We start from the raw sequence: 22854 nt of genomic DNA, 5'->3' as shown, positions 1-22854 counted from the left end.
TAATCAAGTAAACATAAATTTTTATTAATAATTTTTTTCATTTTAAATTCACTGCATGGGAAATAATAAATAAATGGCATTAGGGTGAAATTTATTGCAGATTAGGGTGAAATTTATTGCGGATAATGCAGCATCCCTTCAAAGATAGATTTGTAAAGCTTATGCATGTAAATAGTCAAAAATATAGAAGCAAGTATGAGTAATAGCTCAGAAAATGGACTTAATTGTTTATGTAAAAAATTTGAACAGCATATATGAATGGATGACAAATAACAGTTCATCTATAACTAATCAGCTTTTAAAAATATATAGTCATGTATAAAAGCATTAGCGAAAATGCATGTACATTTTTTACAATAAAATTCTTTATAAAAATATGCAGCTTTCATAATCATAGCAGTCACTTTATTTAGTGTAAAAAATCGGCAATGCCATGGAAGTTTAATATAAGCTGTAATGGGAGTACACAAGTTTTAAATTTAAAAAAAAAATGCCTCAAACATCAAAACCTGCAGTATTGAAATAAATTAAAAACAATAAAGAGTAAATGATTTAAATAAGGAAATGATAAAAAGGAAAACAAAAATTAGATCTAACATAATAAACATTTTTTACAGAAACTAAAGACATAATTTCAGATCAAGAAATTTAAAATAAAAAAAATAAAATAATTAGAACTTCAAATTAAAATGCGAAAAAAAAGATTAGGTATTATAATAATTCCTTTTTTGTCATTAAGGATACTTAATCAATATATTTTATATTTAGTAAATATGTTAATGTAAAAAATAGTTCTATAGAAATTAAATACATGCAACGAAAAAAAAAATAGGAATTTTATGAAAGTAGGATGTTGAAGATGTTTAACATCTAAATCACACATTCAACAGGCTAAAACAAACACATTGTAGACAGAAATGTTAACTTATTGAATCTAGAACATAATTCCATATATTGAAATTAGATGATTGTGATGTTTATTAGAAAATAAATCCAGCAATAATGTGCAGGAGTACATGCAATATAGTAGCAGACAAAAATGCTTACAATATTAAATGTAACAAATTTTATAATAAACATAAAATGATTAACAGTTCAGAAATAAATGTTTGTTTATATACTGGTACAATCTATTCAATTGAAAAAGTTAAAATCAAACGCTTTTTAAAAATGGAAATAAAGAAGAAATTTCAAAATACAGTACTATGTCCCATATTCGGACATTTATTTTCTGGGCACTCTTTAACAATTAAAATTGATAAATCTTTTCTTTTTCAAAAAATTTTTTCCAACTATTTTTTATCACTGCTTTTTTGATAGATAAACATTTATTCTGCTTTAATGAGCACCCTAAAAGAATTGTTGAAAAGAGCAGTTAAAGAAAAACAAATTTTGGTGATAAGAATAAACAATGAGTATTAATGAAGTTAAATATTAATTGTGTTTGAAAAGAACATCACCAGTCAAGCTCAGTTTCCCTATAAATTATAAATTTTTAATCCCATAAATTTACTTTTAGAATTTGAGGTTTGTTTTTTAATGTCATTTTTATTTAATTATCTTCATTGCTAATTCATCACATCAAAGGAATAAAAAAAAAGTGCTTTTATTCCAAAAAGAGAAAGCGCAAATTATCACTTGCTTACTTTTATTTATACATTTTAACTAACCTAACATTCTTCGATTAATTAAAATAAACAAGAAAACATATAAAATTCAAACTAATTATCTTTTATTATTTCTTTTTATCTAATAGCATATCTTTTGAAATTTTTTACCTTAAAGACTTACTATCTGGTAAAAGTTATTTTTCGGACATGTGGAAGTCCCGACGATTCTGAATACGAGACTTTTCACTATATATCAAACAAAGATATATATTTTTTTTAACTGTATCACAGTTTCAGCTATTTGTTTTTTCTTAATCTGGGCACAGACACGTAAGTCATATATTCTTTGTTTTCCAGGAATTACCAGAAAAAATACAGCCACAGTCTCACCAGGATTTATATGCAATATGAATAAGCTTGTACAATAGCCACAGAGAATGTGACATACTCTAAAATAATTATTAACTTAAAGAATTTTTTATGCTGAAATTAATGAATGCTTTATCTGTATTACTTAGTACCCAAAACATGCCAGAATACAAAAAATTTATTTTATAACTAAGCACTATATCCAATGTTTGTAGGCTTGACAAAATAAGTTATCAAGCATTCCTGTTAAATTGAAAAATAATTTAAAAATTGTTTGAATAATACTTACTATAGGAACTAATAAAGCAAAAAAAATATGTGGCATAGTTTTAATTAAAACTATGAAAAATTACAATGACAAATTTAACAACACAACTAAGGTGCTAACCCAAATGACAGCAATAAACAGCCCATCCAGAGTATCAGTAATCCTATATTTACAAACTGTTTCTAAAAGTTACTTTTCACTGCTTTAAGAAGAGGGTGGGTTTAAATCCACTTTCATCTTGATTGCACTTGATGAAAAGATATGGATGGTAGGATAGAAACCACCAATAGGAATATGTGCCAAGACTTTTCCAATAACTTGCATGTTGTGAGTGAAATAAACCTAAAAATAAAAATAACAAAACTAAGAATCTGAAACAAATAGATGTCGATTTTATTTTAAACACAAGATTGTCCTCTTCCAAGGTTTTTGGTAGGAAAAATATACCCAGTTTTCAAATCATTAGAGTAAAGGTTCTACACTGCTCAGCAGATTCCTGGGTACCTGTTTGCCAAAAACAGGGTTTAACAATATATTTTGATATTTATTATGAGTAAAGCAATTCCATATTTGACTCTGTTCTACACAGCACTTTTGTATAAGATGACATAAAAATAAATGTTCTTAAGTTTCTTACATCTATAAATGAGGATCATCACTTAAAAAACCCTGATACATTTTTATAAATATTTTAAAACAACATAGTGGTTAAAAAAAAAAAAATGTTTTTCAAGGTGTGCAACAGAATTTGAGGAGCTCTTGTTGTAAGGGACCCTGCAGTCTAAACGAGGTAATAATAATTTAACTAACTAGATTCTTTCTTTTATGAAACTACACAATGCAATGACTCAATATTATTCACTATAGTGAGAATTAATGATTTCGAAGTTTGCCATTTTTTTATATGTATTTTTTATGACACTCTAACTGCAAGCAAAAATATATTTTGGTATTTTTTTAATTATTAAAGTCTAATAGTTACTAAAAAAATCTGTTAGATTATCAGAATTACATTTGTATAAAAATATGAAATCCAAAAAGAGAAGTAGTTAGAATTTTTCTGCTTTATTTATATTCAAAAATTTAATAACTGATCTTGTAAATTAAATACATTTCTATGATGAATAACTGTTTTTTTAAATCTAAATAACTGCAAATAAGCATAAATTTGAAAAATTATTTTTTGGAAATGAGTCGTGTTTATAAGATTTTACTGTTAATGCATAAAAAGACACTGGTATTTTATGCTGTATTTCATAACTGGAGGTAATCAAAATGCTAAATATAATATTTTTCACTTATTTTGACCTAAATTCATACAAAATAATGAAAAAAGTATGAAAAACATGTTAAATAAAAATTTCATATCAAAGGGTTAAAGAGAGTGGACTGCATATGTATACAGTCTTTAAAGTACCTGAACCACCAAATATTTCAATTACTCACTTCAACTTGGGTCCGACTTTCAACAAAATTTTCATTGTAATGATCACACTCAGTTCCTTCCAATTTGGCTTGAGAATCACAAGAAGCACCTTCAGAGTCCATATCACCTTCCTTTTGTGCATTAAGATTCAGTACACTGCGGACAAAATCCATGGATTTCCTATCCAATATGGAAGTTAGCACTACATCAGACATGCCATCACTGTTGTCATCAGTTGATAAATCAACATATTTTTTGTAATCAGGAGGATATATTATACCACAACCTATAACATCACCTGAAAAAAAAATATATATATATATCAGGGTGCATAGCGAAATTATTCAACAAAAAATAAGCACCTTTTAAGCACTCAAAAAATATTTGTAAGCACTTTAAAAAAATATCATAATTAGGCAAGGTTGGAAAGTTTTTGACAAGTGACGGTTTTATCGTGTTTTAACCTACATGTAAAAAAAAAAATTTTTGGCATTGTTTTTGACAATTGTCAAAAATTACGAAATTTTGAATCATGTAAAACGAATGGCGTTCTCATACGCTACGGACTGACAATATGCCGAAGTAGATTGATTGGGTTTGAATTAATAGCGAAAACGTTGAATAGAACAATGTGAACTGTGCCTTTTTGCAAAATTCACAGCGAAAACCAACATGGTGACGGTAAAATCTCATTTTGAAAAAAGGAAAATTAAGCACTTTTTAAAAACACTCAATAAAAAAAAGCACCTTTAAAGGCTTTTAAAAGACTAATATAGAAAATAAGCACCTTTAAGCACTTTTTAAAAACGCTATACATATGTCAAAAATTTTTAAAAATAATTTTACTTTTAAATACAGTTGGAACCACTTATCTTATTTAGCAAAATTCTGGATTTAACAAGGAAAATACAGCCTTTTGTTTCTGTTACGTTAGAAACGTATTAGAGTGTATTCTCTTAAAAAGTTTATTTTTCTCACTTTTTCTGGGATTTAATAAAAAAGAGAAATTTGGGAGCATAAAAATATCAAAAATGGAAAGAAAAAAAAAGTTGAAAGTTGAAAAAAGAAATTTCATTTAAAAAACAAACATGTACTAGATATGTGGAGTCATTAACTTCTTGGGCAGTTTTAATAAGTCATAAGATTCACTGCATTAATTGTTTTACAAACAAGACTTATTGGAATGTATTTGGGGGAATGTTAGATATTTTCACTTCTTAATGTATATCTGGTGAGCAATTCATGTAAGAATTTTTTATATATATTTAAAACTTTTGTGCTAACATTGAATTTAGATTTAGTAAAAGACCAAATTTAATATATTACAATTCTTTATGATAAAATACATATTTCAAAAATAACTATTTTAAATATTTTAATAAAAAGTTACTTCTAAAACTAAAACAAAATTATGTTAATTATTATGGAATTATTATTAATCTTTTAATAAGTTAAAACAAAACTCCCAAAACAACTCTGGAGGAAAAAACTATCACATTCTAGCAGAAATAGTATCCAATAATTTTTCATACATCTAAATTACCTAATGGTAAATTTCAAAAGGAAAACTTTAGCTGATGCTATGACAATTTGTAGTTAAACTGATGACAGACTAGAATAGCATAGGTAGCATAATTGTAAGCTTAATAAATAGATTGCAAAATATTTTTGATGTAAAATCATATCACAAAAGTAGTCACATTATATAAAAATAACAAAATGTAACACCCGAGGAATATAAAAAAACTAGTGTAGAGAATCAAGTTTCAAAAAATATAAAAAGAAAAAATTTTAAACCTTTTGAAAATTTTTGGCCATTTAATTGAACAGAATCTCTAAGCAGAACAGTACCAGTATCTAAAGAAAAAAATATATAATTACAATAAGATTTTAACAAATTAAACAATATTTTTTGTTGTTGTTGCTATTAGCACGTTTTTTTTAAAAATAAATTTAAGAAAATATTATACCTGAAAAATAACCTATAGAACCAGCTGTCTTTCCAGGAAATATTTTACTAGGGTAGTCCTATTAAGAGAAAATATAAAGTTAATGCATAGAAAATAAAAAATTTAACATAGTTAAAAACTTTTAATTGTTGAAGAATGTTTTAAGCACAAAGAAATTCAATTGTTATGGCTGTGATGTAACAGGAAATAACACAAAATTTTACAACTCATTTCAAATTTATGAATCTTACGGGTTCAGTACAGCACAAAGGATTTGGAAGGCAAAACGAACAGACATCTAAACACTTATTGAGTGCATTTACAGACAGTCATTGAATTTCAAATTCACTATTATCATTAGAAAACCAATCCACTGGCCATAGCCCTGGAGTACTTGTTTCAGGGATGATTATGACACAAAGTGAAAAGCCTTGAAAATTTGAGCAGAAACTTTATATGAAGGTATAATTTTGTATAACAGACAAAATTAACATAATTTTTGTACACAGTAGGGAATTGATTATCCGGAACGATCGGGACCATCGCTATTCCGGATAACTGATTTTTCCGGTTTTCTGAATCGCTACAAAAAGCCGTTCTTTTATTGTTAAACCCAAATAAAAAAACAATTTTTTTTTTGAAATAATCTTAAAAAGAAGAAAAAAACGATGGAGTAATACACAAGGATTATTTCCAAACTGATGGTAAGGTAAACATCTTTCAAAAAAGAAAGAAAAATCCTAAAATCTTATAAGGAAATTATTATTTTTTTTTTTAAAAAAATGGCGGGAAAATTTATTGAATTTCGTTCCGGTTTTTTGGTTTTCTGATTTCCGGATAATGGGTTCTGTACTGTACTAAGATTTATAATTAAATTACCTATCAATGAAAAATATCACACCTTTATAGTAACTAATTAGAGAAAAACTTAAGTCCTTACAATAATCCTGATATTGGAGTTTAAAATTGTGTAAATATGAATCACGCTATTGAATTTGAAAAAAATGCAAATATGAATGGCGGTATCGAATTTTTAAACAGCATGATTTCTGAATCGTAAGAATGAATAGCGGAAATCGTTGAGCAACATGACATGGTAGCAAAGAAACAGAAATAAAATTAATAAAGAAATGTACAGTCACAAACATGAGTAAAAACATTCCTAAACAAAAGTATTAGCAGTATGAAACCAAAGTCCTACTCAAAGAGAAAGTTGACATTAAAAAAATATATTTTCATTTTTAATGAAGCTTCGTATCTGAAACTTATATTATAATCAGGGGTCTGTTTAGAAGAAATTTGGGTCCGTTAACGGACCCTTCACAAAATATCTTTTCCTAAAAACGGACCCTTCACAAATTATTTTAACTTAAAAACGGACCCTTCACAAAATATTTTAACTTAAAAACGGACCCTTCACAAAATGATTTTTCTTTTAATCGTGTAATAAATTGAAATTTATTATAAGTTTTTTTTTTGTAATACTTTTAAAGATAGATTATTTGTCTGTAGATGGCACCACTACGGTAAAGTTTAAATTCAATCATAATGATATTTTCTTTAGAAATTTTGAATTAGTCTTTTAAAAAGGGATTTTTTTGGGTAAAATCTATGTAACTAAATTTATTAATATTTATTGAAGATGGTATTATAACTTGTATAGGGTATTAGTGGATTCATGACGGTTTTTCTCAAGGATTTTTTTTTTTGGTTCTGACGTCCGCCGGATGCGGGATGACTCTGGACGTGGTAAACAGGTCAGTCTAGATTCTTTCGCCTTGTTGACGGGAGGATAAAAGAGAAGCGATGAATGTGGCGAGTAGCAGTTGCAGTACCAGTAGTAAGCAGTTAATCAGAGCAGTATCCTGGGGATACGGAGTTTGTCCGCTGAAGGAGTGGTTCGTGACAGTATCTCGGAGATGGTGGATCGTAACCTTAGGGAAAGCTAAACTGAAGTCTCTAGCGGGAAGGACTACCGGGATTAGCCAAAAGCCGATATCTTTGAGACGATGGGCCAAGTCCGAAGGAATCTATGCTGGACGTCAGGTGTCCCCCTTCTACATGCCTAAGTCGCTTGAAATTAGAATAGCTGGAGAAATTTCGAGATCCTAGCCGAGGAGTTTGTCCATGAGTTCATCTACCTTTCCGGTGGGCGGTTCCAGAGTGAAAGCAGTAAATTCCGTAGGGTACTTATAAAACTTTCAATTTTATTTCGTTAACATTTTAGAGGAATCATTTACCGAATATTCTGAACTGTTATGTTGTGTTTTTTTTTGTGTAGGAGAACAATCAGCATTTAAGTGTAATTTATAGATATCATAAACCAAGTCTGGGTTTTTAGAAATGTTAAATGAAGTTTTTATTTTATAAATGTCTTTTTTTTGAACTGTAGAAGTTGAAGGTTATGCTTGAGTGTTTTAAGGTTGCATTTTTGTTTTAATTAATGTATAAATGTTTATTCCCATGTTGGCATTTGGAAATGTGTGAAATTATGTTTTTGAAGATTTAGAGGTGCAATAAAAATGAGTTTTAAATGTTGAAAGTTTTCTGTAATTCATTAGATATTTGTCTACTAAATAACCTGGGTAACCGTTACTAAATTTAAATTTTGAGATCACAGCCAAAGGGGTAACGGTACAAATTGGTGCCGTGACCAGGATAGGCAAATTTAATAGAAAGGGCCTAAATTGGTGCTGCAATCTTTTGCATTTCCAGATGCTAACATTTGACTTTTTTATGTGTTTTAAAGTTGTATCATATTTGAGTGTATTTATATATTCCCAGTTTTTGAAATAGACGTAAACAAGTTAAGATTTACTCAATTAATAGTGTGCTTGTGAAATTTGAATTGTAATCGAATATGTGTCCTAAGGATAAGCTTTCGCCACAGGATGGTCAAACGGGTGTATTTATACCTGGTAATTTTTCCCTTTTAACATTGCAAGTACTCCCCACGTTTAGAGGAAGGGACTCTACAGTATCGGTGGAGGAATTTCTTGAGCGCCTACAAGCTTCCGCGTCGCAGTGGAATTGGACAGAGTCAGAAAAGTATTTTGCACTCAAAGATAGGTTGTTTGGGGAAGCCAGAGACTGTATAAATGAATTTGGGGAAGACATTGACAATTTTAAAAAGTTGAAAGATAAGTTGCTTAATCTATATGGTAAAAAAGTTTCTCCTTCAACGGCTCTTTTTGAGTTCATGGCCTTCAGGCAACCCGTAGATATGCCAGTTGAGAGATATTTGGCACAGGCCGTGCAAAAAAGCAAATTTTTGGATTTTGGTCAATGTGACACTGAAACAAAAGAGACACAAAGAAACCATATGCTATTTAGTATGTTAAAGTTAAATTTACACCCTAATATTCTGAGAGGAGTTTTGGCTCGAAACCCGCAAAGCTTGGAGGAGTTAAAAAAGTTAGCTATTCTGGAGGAGAGTGCCTGGCTAACCGTGAAGGCCACGAATAATCCGTTTTTACAGTTCCCAACAGAGATATTTAAAGTTGAACAAAATGAGAATGGGTTGGCTGCTGTTTGTGCAAACCTGGCATCCACCATAGAGAAATTAACTGAAAAGGTGGAGAAACTAGAGACTAGAGTAACTGGAAATATGGGAAATCATGATAGAGGGGCAGTAGCGTTTAGAGATAATAGAAGTAATGAGAGGAGGATAGGTCCCTGTTACAATTGTGGTAGAGTTGGGCATATTGCTAGATACTGCCGTGCCAGGCAGAGAATGAGTAGAAATGTCCAAAGTCAACCTGCAGATAATGCAGTTGGAGATGTGCGACAGGAAAACTAAGTTCGGGTGCTTCACAGGCACAGGTGACAGCGTGTATGCCCAAGTTCGTGCAAATTTATACTAATGAAACTGTAGGGACCCTTCCCATTATTAGTGTGACTTTTCAGAATTTAAAAGTCTTATCTCTGGTTGATACAGGAGCAGCTCTTAATTTAATTGAGGAATCTTTCCTACCTTCTAACATTAAGCGTCAAAATTGCAATATGTGTGTTTCATCTGTGGCGGACAGTAGGATTGCTTTACAGCATAAAGTTCAAATTGATATTCAAGTTGGCTCGTACAAGTGTAAATGTGATTTTTATGTATTACCTTCTAGATTATCTAAGAATTTTTCTATGCTTTTGGGAAGTAATTTCCTTCACAAACACAGGTGCTTAATTGATTATCAAGCTAATAAAATTCAAATAGGTGAAGAAATAATACCTTGGTTATGTTGTGAAGAGGGAAAGGTGATAAACGTAATTGAACAAACTTGGAAAGAAGATATTTACGGTTATTTAAATAAAAAGTATACCCTTGCACCTTTTTCTGAATCGATAGTAAATGTAAACGTTAGGAAATATTTTAATTCTGAATTGTGTTTGGTGGAACCTATTTTTAACGACAGGGAATACTGTGTGGCAAGGTCAGTTAACAAATTTAAGAGTAATCATAGTATTCCAGTTTTAGTGTTAAATCCCACAGGAAATGACATAAATTTAAGTAAAAATACTAAATTAGTTAAACTGGAAAAGGTAATTTCATCAAGTGATAGCAATCTACCTAATTTTAGTATCGAAGCTCATGAAAATTTCGGTGAGTGTGATGAGGCCGATCTTGAATTTGATCAAACTTTTAAGTTAGACCATCTAGATAATAGTACTAAAGATAGGTTAATAAAATTTTTAAAGGAAAACAAGAATGTGTTCGCGGCCTCAGTTAAAGATCTACCGGGTTGTGATACCGTACTACACAGGGTTCCCCTAATTGATAATGTGCCGGTAAAGCGTAGAGCTTATAGGGTACCATACAATTTATGTGAGGAAATGGACTCGCAGATAAATATTCTATTGGAAGCGGGAATACTGGAACCCTCCGTGTCAGCTTACAGTTCCCCTATTCTATTGGTAAAAAAAGCGACCGGAGATTATCGCCTGGTCACAGATTTCAGAGCCTTGAATGCTAAGGTTGTTCCTGATTCCTACCCTATACCCAACATTAATGAGGCTATTGATAATTTAGCAGGAGGAAGAGTTTTCAGTACGTTAGATCTGACTTCGGGTTTTTTCCAAGAAATTGTTTCACCGGAGGATAGACATAAGTTAGCTATTGCAACCCATAAAGGACTGTATCAATTTACACGCACACCTTTTGGTCTGCGAACCAGTGCCAATTCCTTCCAAAGATTAATGAACGTGGTATTATCGGGTCTCGAACCTTTGAATATTGGCATTTATATTGATGATATTGTTATTGCCAGCAACAGTGTTGAGGATCACTTTCCCAAACTTAAATTGGTATTTGAAAGATTATTAAAAAATAAGTTAAAATTAAAACCAAGTAAATGCTCATTCCTTACTAATAGAATTAATTATTTAGGGTTTGTTATTCAGGATGGTAAGGTTTATCCAGACCAGAAAAATATAGAGGTTATTAAAGATTTTAAAACACCAAGAAACAAAACAGATGTTCAGTCATTTTTAGGATGTATCGGGTACTATAGAAAGTTTATTCCGAATATTGGTCAAAAATCACTTCGGCTGATAGCCTTAACTAAAAGTGGCAAATTTGAATGGGACAACCAGGCGGAAACGGAGTTTGTGAGTTTAAAAAAATTCTTGATTTCTGAACCTGTCTTAGTTTTACCCAACATGTCAAAATCTTTTCACTTATATACTGATGCCAGTAATCATGCTATCGGATCAGTGTTAGCTCAGCTGGATGATGAGGGTTTTCCTCACCCTATAGCTTTTGGAAGTAGAAAACTGAAGCCACCAGAGACCAGGTATTCGGTGACCGAACGTGAAACCTTGGCAATAGTTTATTTTACTAATTACTTTAGACACTATTTGCTAGGAAGGAAATTTTTTATTTACACTGATCATTCCCCTATAGCTAATACCTTGAAGTTGAAGGATTCTTTTTGTAGAATTGCGCGGTGGTCTATTTCTTTGTCACAATTCCAGTTTGAGGTAAAATATATTCCGGGAAAGATTAATAATATTGCAGACTTTCTAAGTAGAAATGTTAACGAAGCAGAAACTATCAGTAACAAAATTTTATTTAATGAAGTGGATTGTAATGAATCACTTTGTTCCTTGACAAAATTAATTGAAGAGCAGGAAAAAGATCCTTTTTGCAAAGAAATTGTTGAGGCTTTGGGCAAAAATGAACCAGTGCCATCTAACTTTCATTTTTTTATTAAAGACAAATTATTAAGGTGTAAGAAAAGCCAAATTGCTGAGAGTGAAAAAATGGTTATTCCACGAAGTTTAGTGAAAGACGTCTTGAACTTGTATCATAATTCTCCTTTGGTTTGCCATCCTGGGATTAGTAAGACTTTAAGAAAGATAAAGAAAATTTATTTTTGGCCCAAAATGTCTTCCCATATTGTGAACTTCATTAAGTCGTGTAATAGCTGTTTACAAAGAAAGGCTCATCAACCCAAGCGATTAGCCCCTTTGCAGAAAGTGCCACCTCCATATGGTCCTTTTGAGAAAATAGCATGTGATGTAGTAGGACCGCTCCCTTTAACTCAGGATGGAAATAGGTATTTGGTCACAATTGTTGACCATTTTACAAAGTGGTTAGAAGCTGTCCCGGTTTCCTCGGTCAGCAGTAAGGATATTGCCATAGTACTTTTAAATTTTATATCTCGTTTTGGCTCTCCAAAAACTTTAATCACAGACAGAGGATCTAATCTGATAAGTGAGGGTATGAAAAGAATTTATAAATCTTTGGGAATAGATAAAATTAATGTTATCCCTTATCGCCCCCAGAGTAATGGTGCTATAGAAATTAAGCATAAGACAATCGCAAATTTTTTATGTCATATAGTTAATTCTACACATGATGACTGGGATACGCAAATACCATTTGCCTTACTAGCATACCGAACAGCTATTCAGGAGTCAACTAACTTTACTCCGGCACTATTAACGTATGGTAGGGAATTAACTTTACCTCTGGAATTTCTCAGGAATCATAAACCTTTCTCTTATGCGGGTGCTGAGGACTTTGCCAAAGATTTACTTGGTAAATTGCATAGTACTTATGCATCAGCGAGGGAAAATCTAGAATATTCTGCAGAAAATAGAAAAGCTCGTAGAGACAAAAACGTCAAACAATATAATTTCCAAACAGGGGATGAAGTATACTGGTTCAATCCTGTGTTAAAGAAAAACCAGTGCAAGAAATTTGCTAAATTTAATGAGGGCCCTTTCAGGGTGGTTGAAGTCTTATCTCCGGTCACTTTGAAAATCCAACATACAAAAAATTTTGGCTATACTAGGGTTGTTCATGTGGAGAATGTGGCAAAGGCGGAGCAAAGATTGGAAATTTTGCGATCCAGAGATAGTGGGTTCGGTGACCAAATCAGTGGCAGTATAGATAGGGAAAGAGTAGAAACACCTGCTCCAGAAAATCTACTGTATGAGACAGGTAAATTCGTGCCTTTTCCGCAACCTCGTTATAACTTAAGACAACGAGTAAATGGACGGGTCATAAGAAATTAGAATTTGTAAGAGGGGGGTGCAACTAAATTTTTCTTGTTTTAAATTGGGTTATAAATGTTTTGGGGTGGAATGTCAAATGTTCTCCAAATATGGAGGAGGAGTTTATATCTGGCGGTGCATATTTTGGTTACATAAGCCGGAATGTAGTAGGTCGGTGGAGACTGTTTTTGTTTTCAGGTGGACCACAGTCCTTTTATGTACATAAGTGTGAAGTGTAGGTCTCCACTGGCATTTGTAATGATGTATGTAATCAGTCAAAACTGGGTTTGTCCCATTTTTGTTTTTTTTATGTTATTTTTAAAATGTAGATTATGAATGTTTCGATGTTTAAAATTTGAAAGCTGAAGATTGATAACGTTGCTGTACAATCTTTTCCTGACCCCCTATGGGCCGCTGGAAAAGGTATTGCTAAGTGTAAATCTGAGTTATAATGTTTTTTAAAGTTAAGAGTAGTTTAAACTACTTTGGCGCATATTTGATTCCTCTTTTCTGTTTCCTTGCAAGGTGCACATTGTTAGGGTCAGATTTGATTTTAGTGATAAAGATCTAAAAGTAGGTTTAAAGCCGCGTGGTGCTTTTAGAGATTTTGAACTTTAAGTAGGAATTATTTATGAACAGCTTAGAGAAAAGGAAAAAACGGAAATTTTTGTGTGAAACCAGTAATTTAGTTTTCTTGATTTCTTGATAGTGTTCCAGGTCATTTTAACATAGTGCTATAGTGTTTCAAAAAATTAAAAGTATTTTAATTTTTTTTCGGTGAGGCGATGGTATTGTAATAAATTGAAATTTATTATAAGTTTTTTTTTTGTAATACTTTTAAAGATAGATTATTTGTCTGTAGATGGCACCACTACGGTAAAGTTTAAATTCAATCATAATGATATTTTCTTTAGAAATTTTGAATTAGTCTTTTAAAAAGGGATTTTTTTGGGTAAAATCTATGTAACTAAATTTATTAATATTTATTGAAGATGGTATTATAACTTGTATAGGGTATTAGTGGATTCATGACGGTTTTTCTCAAGGATTTTTTTTTTTGGTTCTGACGTCCGCCGGATGCGGGATGACTCTGGACGTGGTAAACAGGTCAGTCTAGATTCTTTCGCCTTGTTGACGGGAGGATAAAAGAGAAGCGATGAATGTGGCGAGTAGCAGTTGCAGTACCAGTAGTAAGCAGTTAATCAGAGCAGTATCCTGGGGATACGGAGTTTGTCCGCTGAAGGAGTGGTTCGTGACAGTATCTCGGAGATGGTGGATCGTAACCTTAGGGAAAGCTAAACTGAAGTCTCTAGCGGGAAGGACTACCGGGATTAGCCAAAAGCCGATATCTTTGAGACGATGGGCCAAGTCCGAAGGAATCTATGCTGGACGTCAGGTGTCCCCCTTCTACATGCCTAAGTCGCTTGAAATTAGAATAGCTGGAGAAATTTCGAGATCCTAGCCGAGGAGTTTGTCCATGAGTTCATCTACCTTTCCGGTGGGCGGTTCCAGAGTGAAAGCAGTAAATTCCGTAGGGTACTTATAAAACTTTAAATTTTATTTCGTTAACATTTTAGAGGAATCATTTACCGAATATTCTGAACTGTTATGTTGTGTTTTTTTTTGTGTAGGAGAACAATCAGCATTTAAGTGTAATTTATAGATATCATAAACCAAGTCTGGGTTTTTAGAAATGTTAAATGAAGTTTTTATTTTATAAATGTCTTTTTTTTGAACTGTAGAAGTTGAAGGTTATGCTTGAGTGTTTTAAGGTTGCATTTTTGTTTTAATTAATGTATAAATGTTTATTCCCATGTTGGCATTTGGAAATGTGTGAAATTATGTTTTTGAAGATTTAGAGGTGCAATAAAAATGAGTTTTAAATGTTGAAAGTTTTCTGTAATTCATTAGATATTTGTCTACTAAATAACCTGGGTAACCGTTACTAAATTTAAATTTTGAGATCACAGCCAAAGGGGTAACGGTACAATCGGACCCCTCACAATTTTTTTTTTTATCTTCATTATTATTTTGTTAATCGAATAAATCCTTTCCAGGGCAGAAAACAAGAAAGATGGATGTAAACGTATTAAGTTTTGTCTTCGGCAGATGATTTTTCCATTATTCGTCCGAAATGAATATTCTGCGTTCAGCAGTATAGGCTAAATACCAAATATTTGTATGTTGCATCTCTAATTTAGAAGGAGAAATTGTTGTTTATTTTTTAAAATTTAATTTTTTAAATTACAATTTTACAGTGTTGAGCATAATCTTGTATGTCTATACAATTTAAAAACTCTTTGAAAAAAATTTTTTTTTTGCAATAACGGACCCTATTTGCACAAATTCATAAAAGCGGACCCTGGTTGTAAGAATGTGAGTAATTTTTTCACAATTTCACGAAAAACGGACCTTTCACAAAATGTCTGGACAGACCCCTGATAATAGTATATGCTATTTACAGAAATAGGAAAGAAATGCAAATAAAAGATTCCAAGAATGGAATATGCAGAATTACCACTGAGCTACAGAAAGAGATAGTGATATTTATGTAATAATGAAACTAAATCAATGAAAACTGATAAACAAAAATAGACGAGAATAAAGTATTTCAATACAATCATAATCAGGAAGATATGACAATAATTCAGACAGGTGACTGGTCATAATTTTACAACTGTTAATGTTATTTTTTTGTTTATTTTGCTATGTCCTTAGAATTGAGTTAATTAAAAGATTTTTATTAATTTACACAAATTGCTCTACCAAAGACAATTTTGTGTAAAAATAGAATTAAATTTGATAATAATTTATAAATATTTTGTTTAATAATAGAAACTTATCCAACTGAAATAAAGTATGAAAGATATATCTTCCTAAACATAGAATTCTAATATCTAGATCTAAAATTTAATTAAAAAAAGAACTTAATAATATAATTTAAACATAGGACATAAGAGATATCTCAGTAACCATTCCTTTATTTTTCTAAAATTCTTGATTGACCCAGAAAAAATTATATAATGTGCTAAGTCATATTAATCTACTACTTATTTTAATTTTAATATATCTTTTTGTTACAAATAGGTTAAACCCATAAACATTTTTATAACTATAATCCCCAATTATCAGTGCACATTATATGACCTAACATATTTTAAATCAAATCTCAAAAGAACTAATTATAATTAGAGGAATTATTTAAGTTCATAAATTATGACAGAAAAATATTCTGAAAAAATTTCAAAACTCTAAACTTGTATTAAAAAATAGTTACTTTGCTTAAGTTACTTACTTTGCGACAAATGCCTATAGTAATACTGCTTTTTTCATCACAGTCAATAATTTCTACAGAAAAATAGGAATACATATAATTTAGAGGTTTTTTTGCTTGAGCAAATCTAAGTTTTTTCACACTGGACCGTGCAGGATAAGTAGAGCTTCGTAACTCCTAAAAAATTAAAATAATTTTTTAAAGTTATTTATATGTTACTTGTAAAGCCATGCCATAAAATAAATTTAAAAAAGCTATCATAATAACATGTAGTTAATTTCTCAACAGAGTATAAATCACATTTCTTTCGTCAATTACCCATTTAGATTTTTTAGAGTTAGCATATAGGAAAATTTTTTCTTAAGAGAGCTATAAATTTTGTGGATCAAGGCCTTAATCAGAAAAAAGATATGACAAAAAATAGAAAGCTAAAAGATTTCATTGATTATTTAGATCTAGTTGATCAAAATGAATTTATAGCCAACTTTGACGAAGTTTTTGATTTTTAGTTGGTATTAGTAGCCAGTTTTTGATGGCTGGTAATACCAACCACTACCAGGTTCTCTTAGGCATAATTTTTAAATAAATTGAAAAATTGAAGGAAAAAAAACACATATAAAAAATGCAAGGAAATAATAAAATTAGTACTTTATTTTTTTCAAAAAAAAAAAAGATAATAAATAAATAAAAAAAAAATGGTTTTAAAATTTTATAAAACTGATATATGATTATTTTTATTTAATAAATTGCACACGCATAAATATTTTGAATAATAAATGTTGATGTAAGACCCAGAGGTCGCATAACTTACATATCCCAATGCATCACTTGCAAAACAAGATTAAATTAATTGTTATGCATAATTTGTAAATCTAGTAAAATCGAATAACATATTTACCTTTTTAACAATAAAAACTATGCATAAAAAATCAAATGGAAATGATTAAAAAATCCCCCTTAAAAATAAAAAAATAGATAAGTATTAAGGATAATAAAATTAAAGCAGTGAATGAACTTGTAGGAGAAAATTCTCTATAACCCATCTCTGCCGTTCTACAGTTAAAAGGAAGGAAAAGCAACCGTCAAAGATGAAGAGAAAAATTTTCTGTTATATTGTAACGATCCTACAGTAGGTTCCATCTTAAATCAATATGCATTCCTATTGACTCCTAAATATTTTGGAAATTATCATTTTGAACAATCACCATGGAACCAAATTTTTTGGAGGGAAGAACAAAATTAGAATACTTGCTTTATTTATAAAAAGTATTTTGTGCAAGGAAAATAATTCCAAACGCTATATTTGTGAAAGTACAGTTTTATCGAACAGTGAATTTGTGAAGGTAACCACTTATATGTAGTAAATTTGGACAACACAGATCTCTGTTACAAATAAGTTCAAAATGTAAAAAGATAATAGTTAATTTTTAAGTAAAAAAAATTTACAATAGTTACAAATTTCAAAAAAAAATCTTTGGGTAAATTCACAATTTTCCAAGAAGGTCTACATTTAAATTGCAGAATAAACTATATCAGTTTTTATTAGAGTAGTAACTCTGCATGGACCATCTCAGAAAATTAATAGAAAATAATAAGATGGAAAAAAAAAGTTAAATTTATAAAATTAATAAATAAAATAATATTATATTTTAATCATATTTTTAAGATTACAAAGCACAAAAACAAAATTGATAATGAAAGAAATAAGCATATGAAAAATCAATATCAAATTATGCTGAAAAATCCAAAAATGATAAAAAACGAAGAAAGAATAAACACACAAATATGCATATTTATATATACATAATATGTAAAATGATAAATAATGTATAAAAGGGCCGGGATAGCCTGGTTAGTAGGGCACTGGACCCATGCCCAAGAGTTCGATCCCAGCCGGCCGAAGATTCCCCACACAGTAAATGGAGACTGATACACGTAAAATCTGTCGAGTCGCAAAGTCCTACATGTTCCCATAACAAATCAATACTTCTGGGGGTACTGATCCAGGAGTTTCAGTTTCTTTGTTTTCTGGACTGGTTCAAAATTACAAGGCTACGGAGTTGAACATAAGTAATCGTAAACCCAAAAAATTGGGTCAGCTGTTTAACAACGGATATAAGATACAAAAAAAATAAAATGTATAAAAATATTTATAAATATGCATAACTTTACTGCTACATGGTAAGATAGTTAATTCAATTGAAAACTCACTAAAGTGGATGCATGAAAGCCTATTATTCTACGCCATGGATTGCGTTTGCTATAGTCAATTGGTAAAAAATGCATAACACTGTCACAGGAAGGCACTTGGGTAAGTTTAACAGTTTTTTTCTCAGTTTTAGAGACTCTTTGTTTATCGGTCTCTTTAGCACATGTTTCTTTAAACGACTTAACAGTTTGAGATTTTTGACGAGATGGAGACTTCATTTCTTCAGAATCAGATAAACACAATTCTAAATTCTTTGGTACACCACTTTTAACATCATTTCCTACAGCCATGTTTACACCTGCATTTTGTAGATTAACCATTCTGCTAATGATCATGTCAATAGTCTGATGAGCAGGAGTGTAAGGATCATATTCTTTACGCATATCATCTCTGACAGCTGAAATTAAAAATATTTTGAAATTAATTATTACTATTAAGATGGAGTTGAGAATATGAAATTTTTGCCACATGTTTCACAGCAAAACTTTAAAATAATTTTTGCAAGCAATAAAATTTTTTTCAACTCATTTTGTTTACTATATTATAGGCAGATATGCATAAAATACAAGAACTCTGTTCGGAAAATTTTATAGAATTACTCACAAATTTAAAAAAAACTATCAAAATGATTGTAAATTTGACTTTAAAGCATTGAAAATTGAATGAACAGCAAGGAATTTTATAAGGACATTTATTAAACGTTTGTATTAAAATGTCTTTCCGCAACTTATATTTTAAATAAACAAAAACTGCTAAATTTTAAGAAACAATAGGCTGGTATGTAAAATAGTCAAAATAGTTTTAAAGAATGAGTGGTTTCTGAACAAATTTCGTCAAAATTAAGTCGATGAAAGCGTTGAAATTAGAAGCGCCAATGAATTACTCGAAGAAAGATTTTTGAGATTTTGTGTTTGCAGAAAGTTTATATGATTACAGGGTTCTAAACACTATTTTAAAAATAAATTTTTCTGACTTATACAGATTTTCGAAAAAAGATTAGCTGCACTGAAAAAAAAATTATTTTTTTTTAAACATTTGGAGGATATGACATAGAATTTAAATGTTACAAATATGGTTTGAATTTTAATATGATATGAAATTTACACTTTATTTCATCTTTGTCTATAGAATTAGTTTTCTTAACTCTTTTAAATCCTGCCAATACCAAACGTGATATGTGATTTTAAAACCGCCTGAATACAAATCCCGACCTTCTAATTTCTAAATCATATGAATAGCAGCATTTGGTTATTTTCTGAATAATATATTCTTTGAATTTCATCTTTATTTTGAATTTTATTTCCTTTGATTATAATCTGAATTAATGTGTTATTTGTGTTTCATTCATTGACCAGTTTAATGCAAATTGTGATGCCTATTTTGTAAACTGCGCAAATATATTTCTACTAAGGAAAAAAAAAACCTTTCAGGATAAAGTTGAACTTAATTTTTCTTAAAAACGAGAACACTTATAAATGTAAGAATTACCAGATTTACAGATATAGAACTTCAGTATATTTTAGTGTAATACAATCACCACTTATTATTTTCAAAAAAAATCTGCAAATGGCAAGCGTCTATATAATCTAACTCTGATAACCCATTATCCATTGAAGAAATTGCATGTGGTATGGAAATTCCCATAAAATTAGTATTAAAATGTAAAACTTTTTTCCACGTTTTTGCTGAAAATTCAGATTTTCACTGACCATTCTCTGACTTATTTTAATACTTTAAAATTCCCTAACCTATATAAAAAAAAAAAAACATAAAAACTCAAATATTAACAAGTTGGTTACAGATACACATATAGCAATATGCATGGTGAATGTACATGCAATGTAGCAATATACATGGTATATGTACATGTACATGGTGAATGTACATGTATATTGCATACCAAACAACTTTTTATTTTTTTCAAAGATGGTGGTAAGGGGACAATATAATTAGAATTCTAAGCACAAAAATTTATTCTTGTTTAGTCGGAGCTTAAATATACATCATCAATCATAGGATTATCATCTATAGGTTTAATTTATTTACAGGTAGTAGTATAGTAGTAGTGAATTCATTTTATATCAAAGTTTTAAGCTTAGTAATAAAGCAGGAAAGCATAAATTTTGCTACAAAAATATACAAATAAAATCCTATAGAAGATTTATAAGAATGTGCAGTTAAGATAGAATATAGTTAAGAATATAACTATAACTTCAAAAGTTCCTTTTTTTTCCTACTTAAAGTTTATGAAAAATCAATTGTTTAAAAGAAAACAAGAAAGATTACATCAAAATATAAAGGTGCAATCTCATAAATGGAGTGTGGACGTTCCTTCCTCAGATGCTAGACAAGTCCTACAAAGCTCGTAAAAAGAAAGTCACAAAAACTTTCAAGGTAAAAAATAACAATAATAGGAAAAAATAAATAAATTTACAATAAGGACTTTGTAACTTTCTAGCAAAATTAACATTTCCTTAATTCGAATATAAATGTTATTTACATGTATTTAATTCCAATGAGTGAAATAATAAAATTCTTTATTTCAGTAATTATCTTTAAACTATTCTATAACTTTGTACAAAAACCCTTAAAAAATGAAGCAAATGGATTTCATTTTGATAATTAGCTCTTAGTATTAATCAGCCTTTACTTAACACATAAAAATGAGCACCTAAAAACTAATGCGGCCTTATACTGATGATGAAATGATGATCTGTTCTTTCATAATAAAAAATTAAATAGTCAGCAAATTTAGTTCTAAATGAAATATTAATACTGTTATTTGATTTCAAACACAACATTGTGATGAACAAAAGTTGCTTGCTATTCTTAAGCATTTGGTCATAAAACAAGCTAGCAAAGGAGAATTTTGAGATTTTAATCTCCACAGACTTCTCTCACATAAAAATTAAAATTGTTTTAACAAATGTAATAATTATACAAACAGTTATACTATCTTTTTTTTTTGCTAGTATTTGTGAGATTGTTTTACTTTTAAAACTATTTCTGTATCGTTTACAAAAACACATGTTGGAAATTAAATTTGAGGTGAAAACTAGCATATCAGTTTTTTTATATGGTGAACTGAGGTGAAAATATTAAACTGCTTGAAAAAAAAAAGTAACAATATTTTATAGAATTTAATATTCTTGTAAATTATTCCATATATTGAATAAAGCTTTTTCGTTAAACACATTAAACTAGGTTTAACAAGACAAGGAACTGTAAATACAGATTTATTCAGGAAACAGTGAGTGTCAAAATATATATGTGTATTAAAACTACCTAGATTCAGGCATTTCAGTATGGAAAAAAAAAATTTGATACGTTCAGACAAGGAATTTTATAAATAGCTACTAATACAAAGAGGAAGAAAAAAACATTTAAGTGGTACTAAATTTTTTAAAAAAATTGGATGATGTAATATAAAATTAATTAGATTAAATGACATATAGTTGTAGAAAAGTTTTTAACATCTAAAGCAGGAAAGAAAATAAAAATTAGAGTTAAATTATTCAACAATTGAGTAAAAAAATTAATAAAAAACAACACAATTTACAAACTTTTAAATTTTATTTCATAAAGAGCTGAAGCCTAAAATGAAATTAATAATACACTGATTAATTTAAAAAAATGAAATTATCAGTTAGGCATCAGCAGCAATCATTAAATGGGCTCGTTTAATAAATATTTTCAACAAAACTAATACTAATGCAAATAATGAAAGCTAAAAAAAATATAAATAAATCATGTGCATAGACTTTATTTAAATTACCCTTTTCCATAGCATTAAATAAAAAATTTCATAACACAACTATGACAGGAATATTTGTAAACAAACCTATAGCTTCGTTGACATATTCAGCCATCGGATCCTTCTTGTAGTTTACAGGCATTTCACTCGATAAAGGTAAACATGCGTCACCTTTAATTAGAAAATATATTTAGACTGGCTAAAAAATAATAAATATATACAGAAAAATAATTTAATAAATATTTAGGAAAAAAACCATCAGAAAGAAATTTCATACATCCGTCGTCAACTTTCACCAATTTTTAAAGGAGTATGGTTGTAATGAGCTGCCTTAACTAAAAGAAAGAAAACAAACCAAACAAAGTTATAAGAAGAGAAATGAAAACAAAGCAGGAACTAAATATATTTAACACACTTTTTTAAAATTTTATAGCTAGCTTACTATATTATGAATAAAAAATATATTCTATAGTAAATAACTCTGTTAAGGATATTCTCACTAGA

The 22854-nt window shown here is 29.7% G+C and overlaps 1 protein-coding gene across 2 annotated transcripts; it reads right to left on the bottom strand.

Moving 5' to 3' along the window:
* LOC107455550 (SPRY domain-containing protein 3) lies at nt 1-22761 on the bottom strand. Of its 2 annotated transcripts, none has more exons than XM_043040487.3 (8): nt 22628-22761; nt 22438-22521; nt 18599-18993; nt 16409-16564; nt 5644-5701; nt 5471-5530; nt 3694-3971; nt 1-2589 (listed from the first exon to the last, which is right to left on the bottom strand). In XM_043040487.3, the coding sequence occupies exons 2-8, from the start codon at nt 22490-22492 to the stop codon at nt 2452-2454; spliced, it is 1140 nt and encodes a 379-aa protein (XP_042896421.2). In that variant the 5' UTR covers nt 22493-22521; nt 22628-22761; the 3' UTR covers nt 1-2451. The 2 variants fall into 2 exon arrangements, with proteins under 2 accessions (XP_042896421.2, XP_042896420.2); XM_043040486.3 differs by having other exon boundaries at nt 22607-22659.
* Between the last annotated feature and the right edge of the window lie 93 nt (nt 22762-22854).

This window comes from Parasteatoda tepidariorum, chromosome 5 (genome assembly GCF_982258835.1).
Source record: "Parasteatoda tepidariorum strain Cologne lab strain chromosome 5, Ptep-v5.0, whole genome shotgun sequence".
NCBI classification, from domain to species: Eukaryota; Metazoa; Arthropoda; class Arachnida; order Araneae; family Theridiidae; genus Parasteatoda; species Parasteatoda tepidariorum.
Note: the sequence above shows the minus strand (reverse complement) of the source record. Positions and strands in the feature narration are given on the sequence as shown.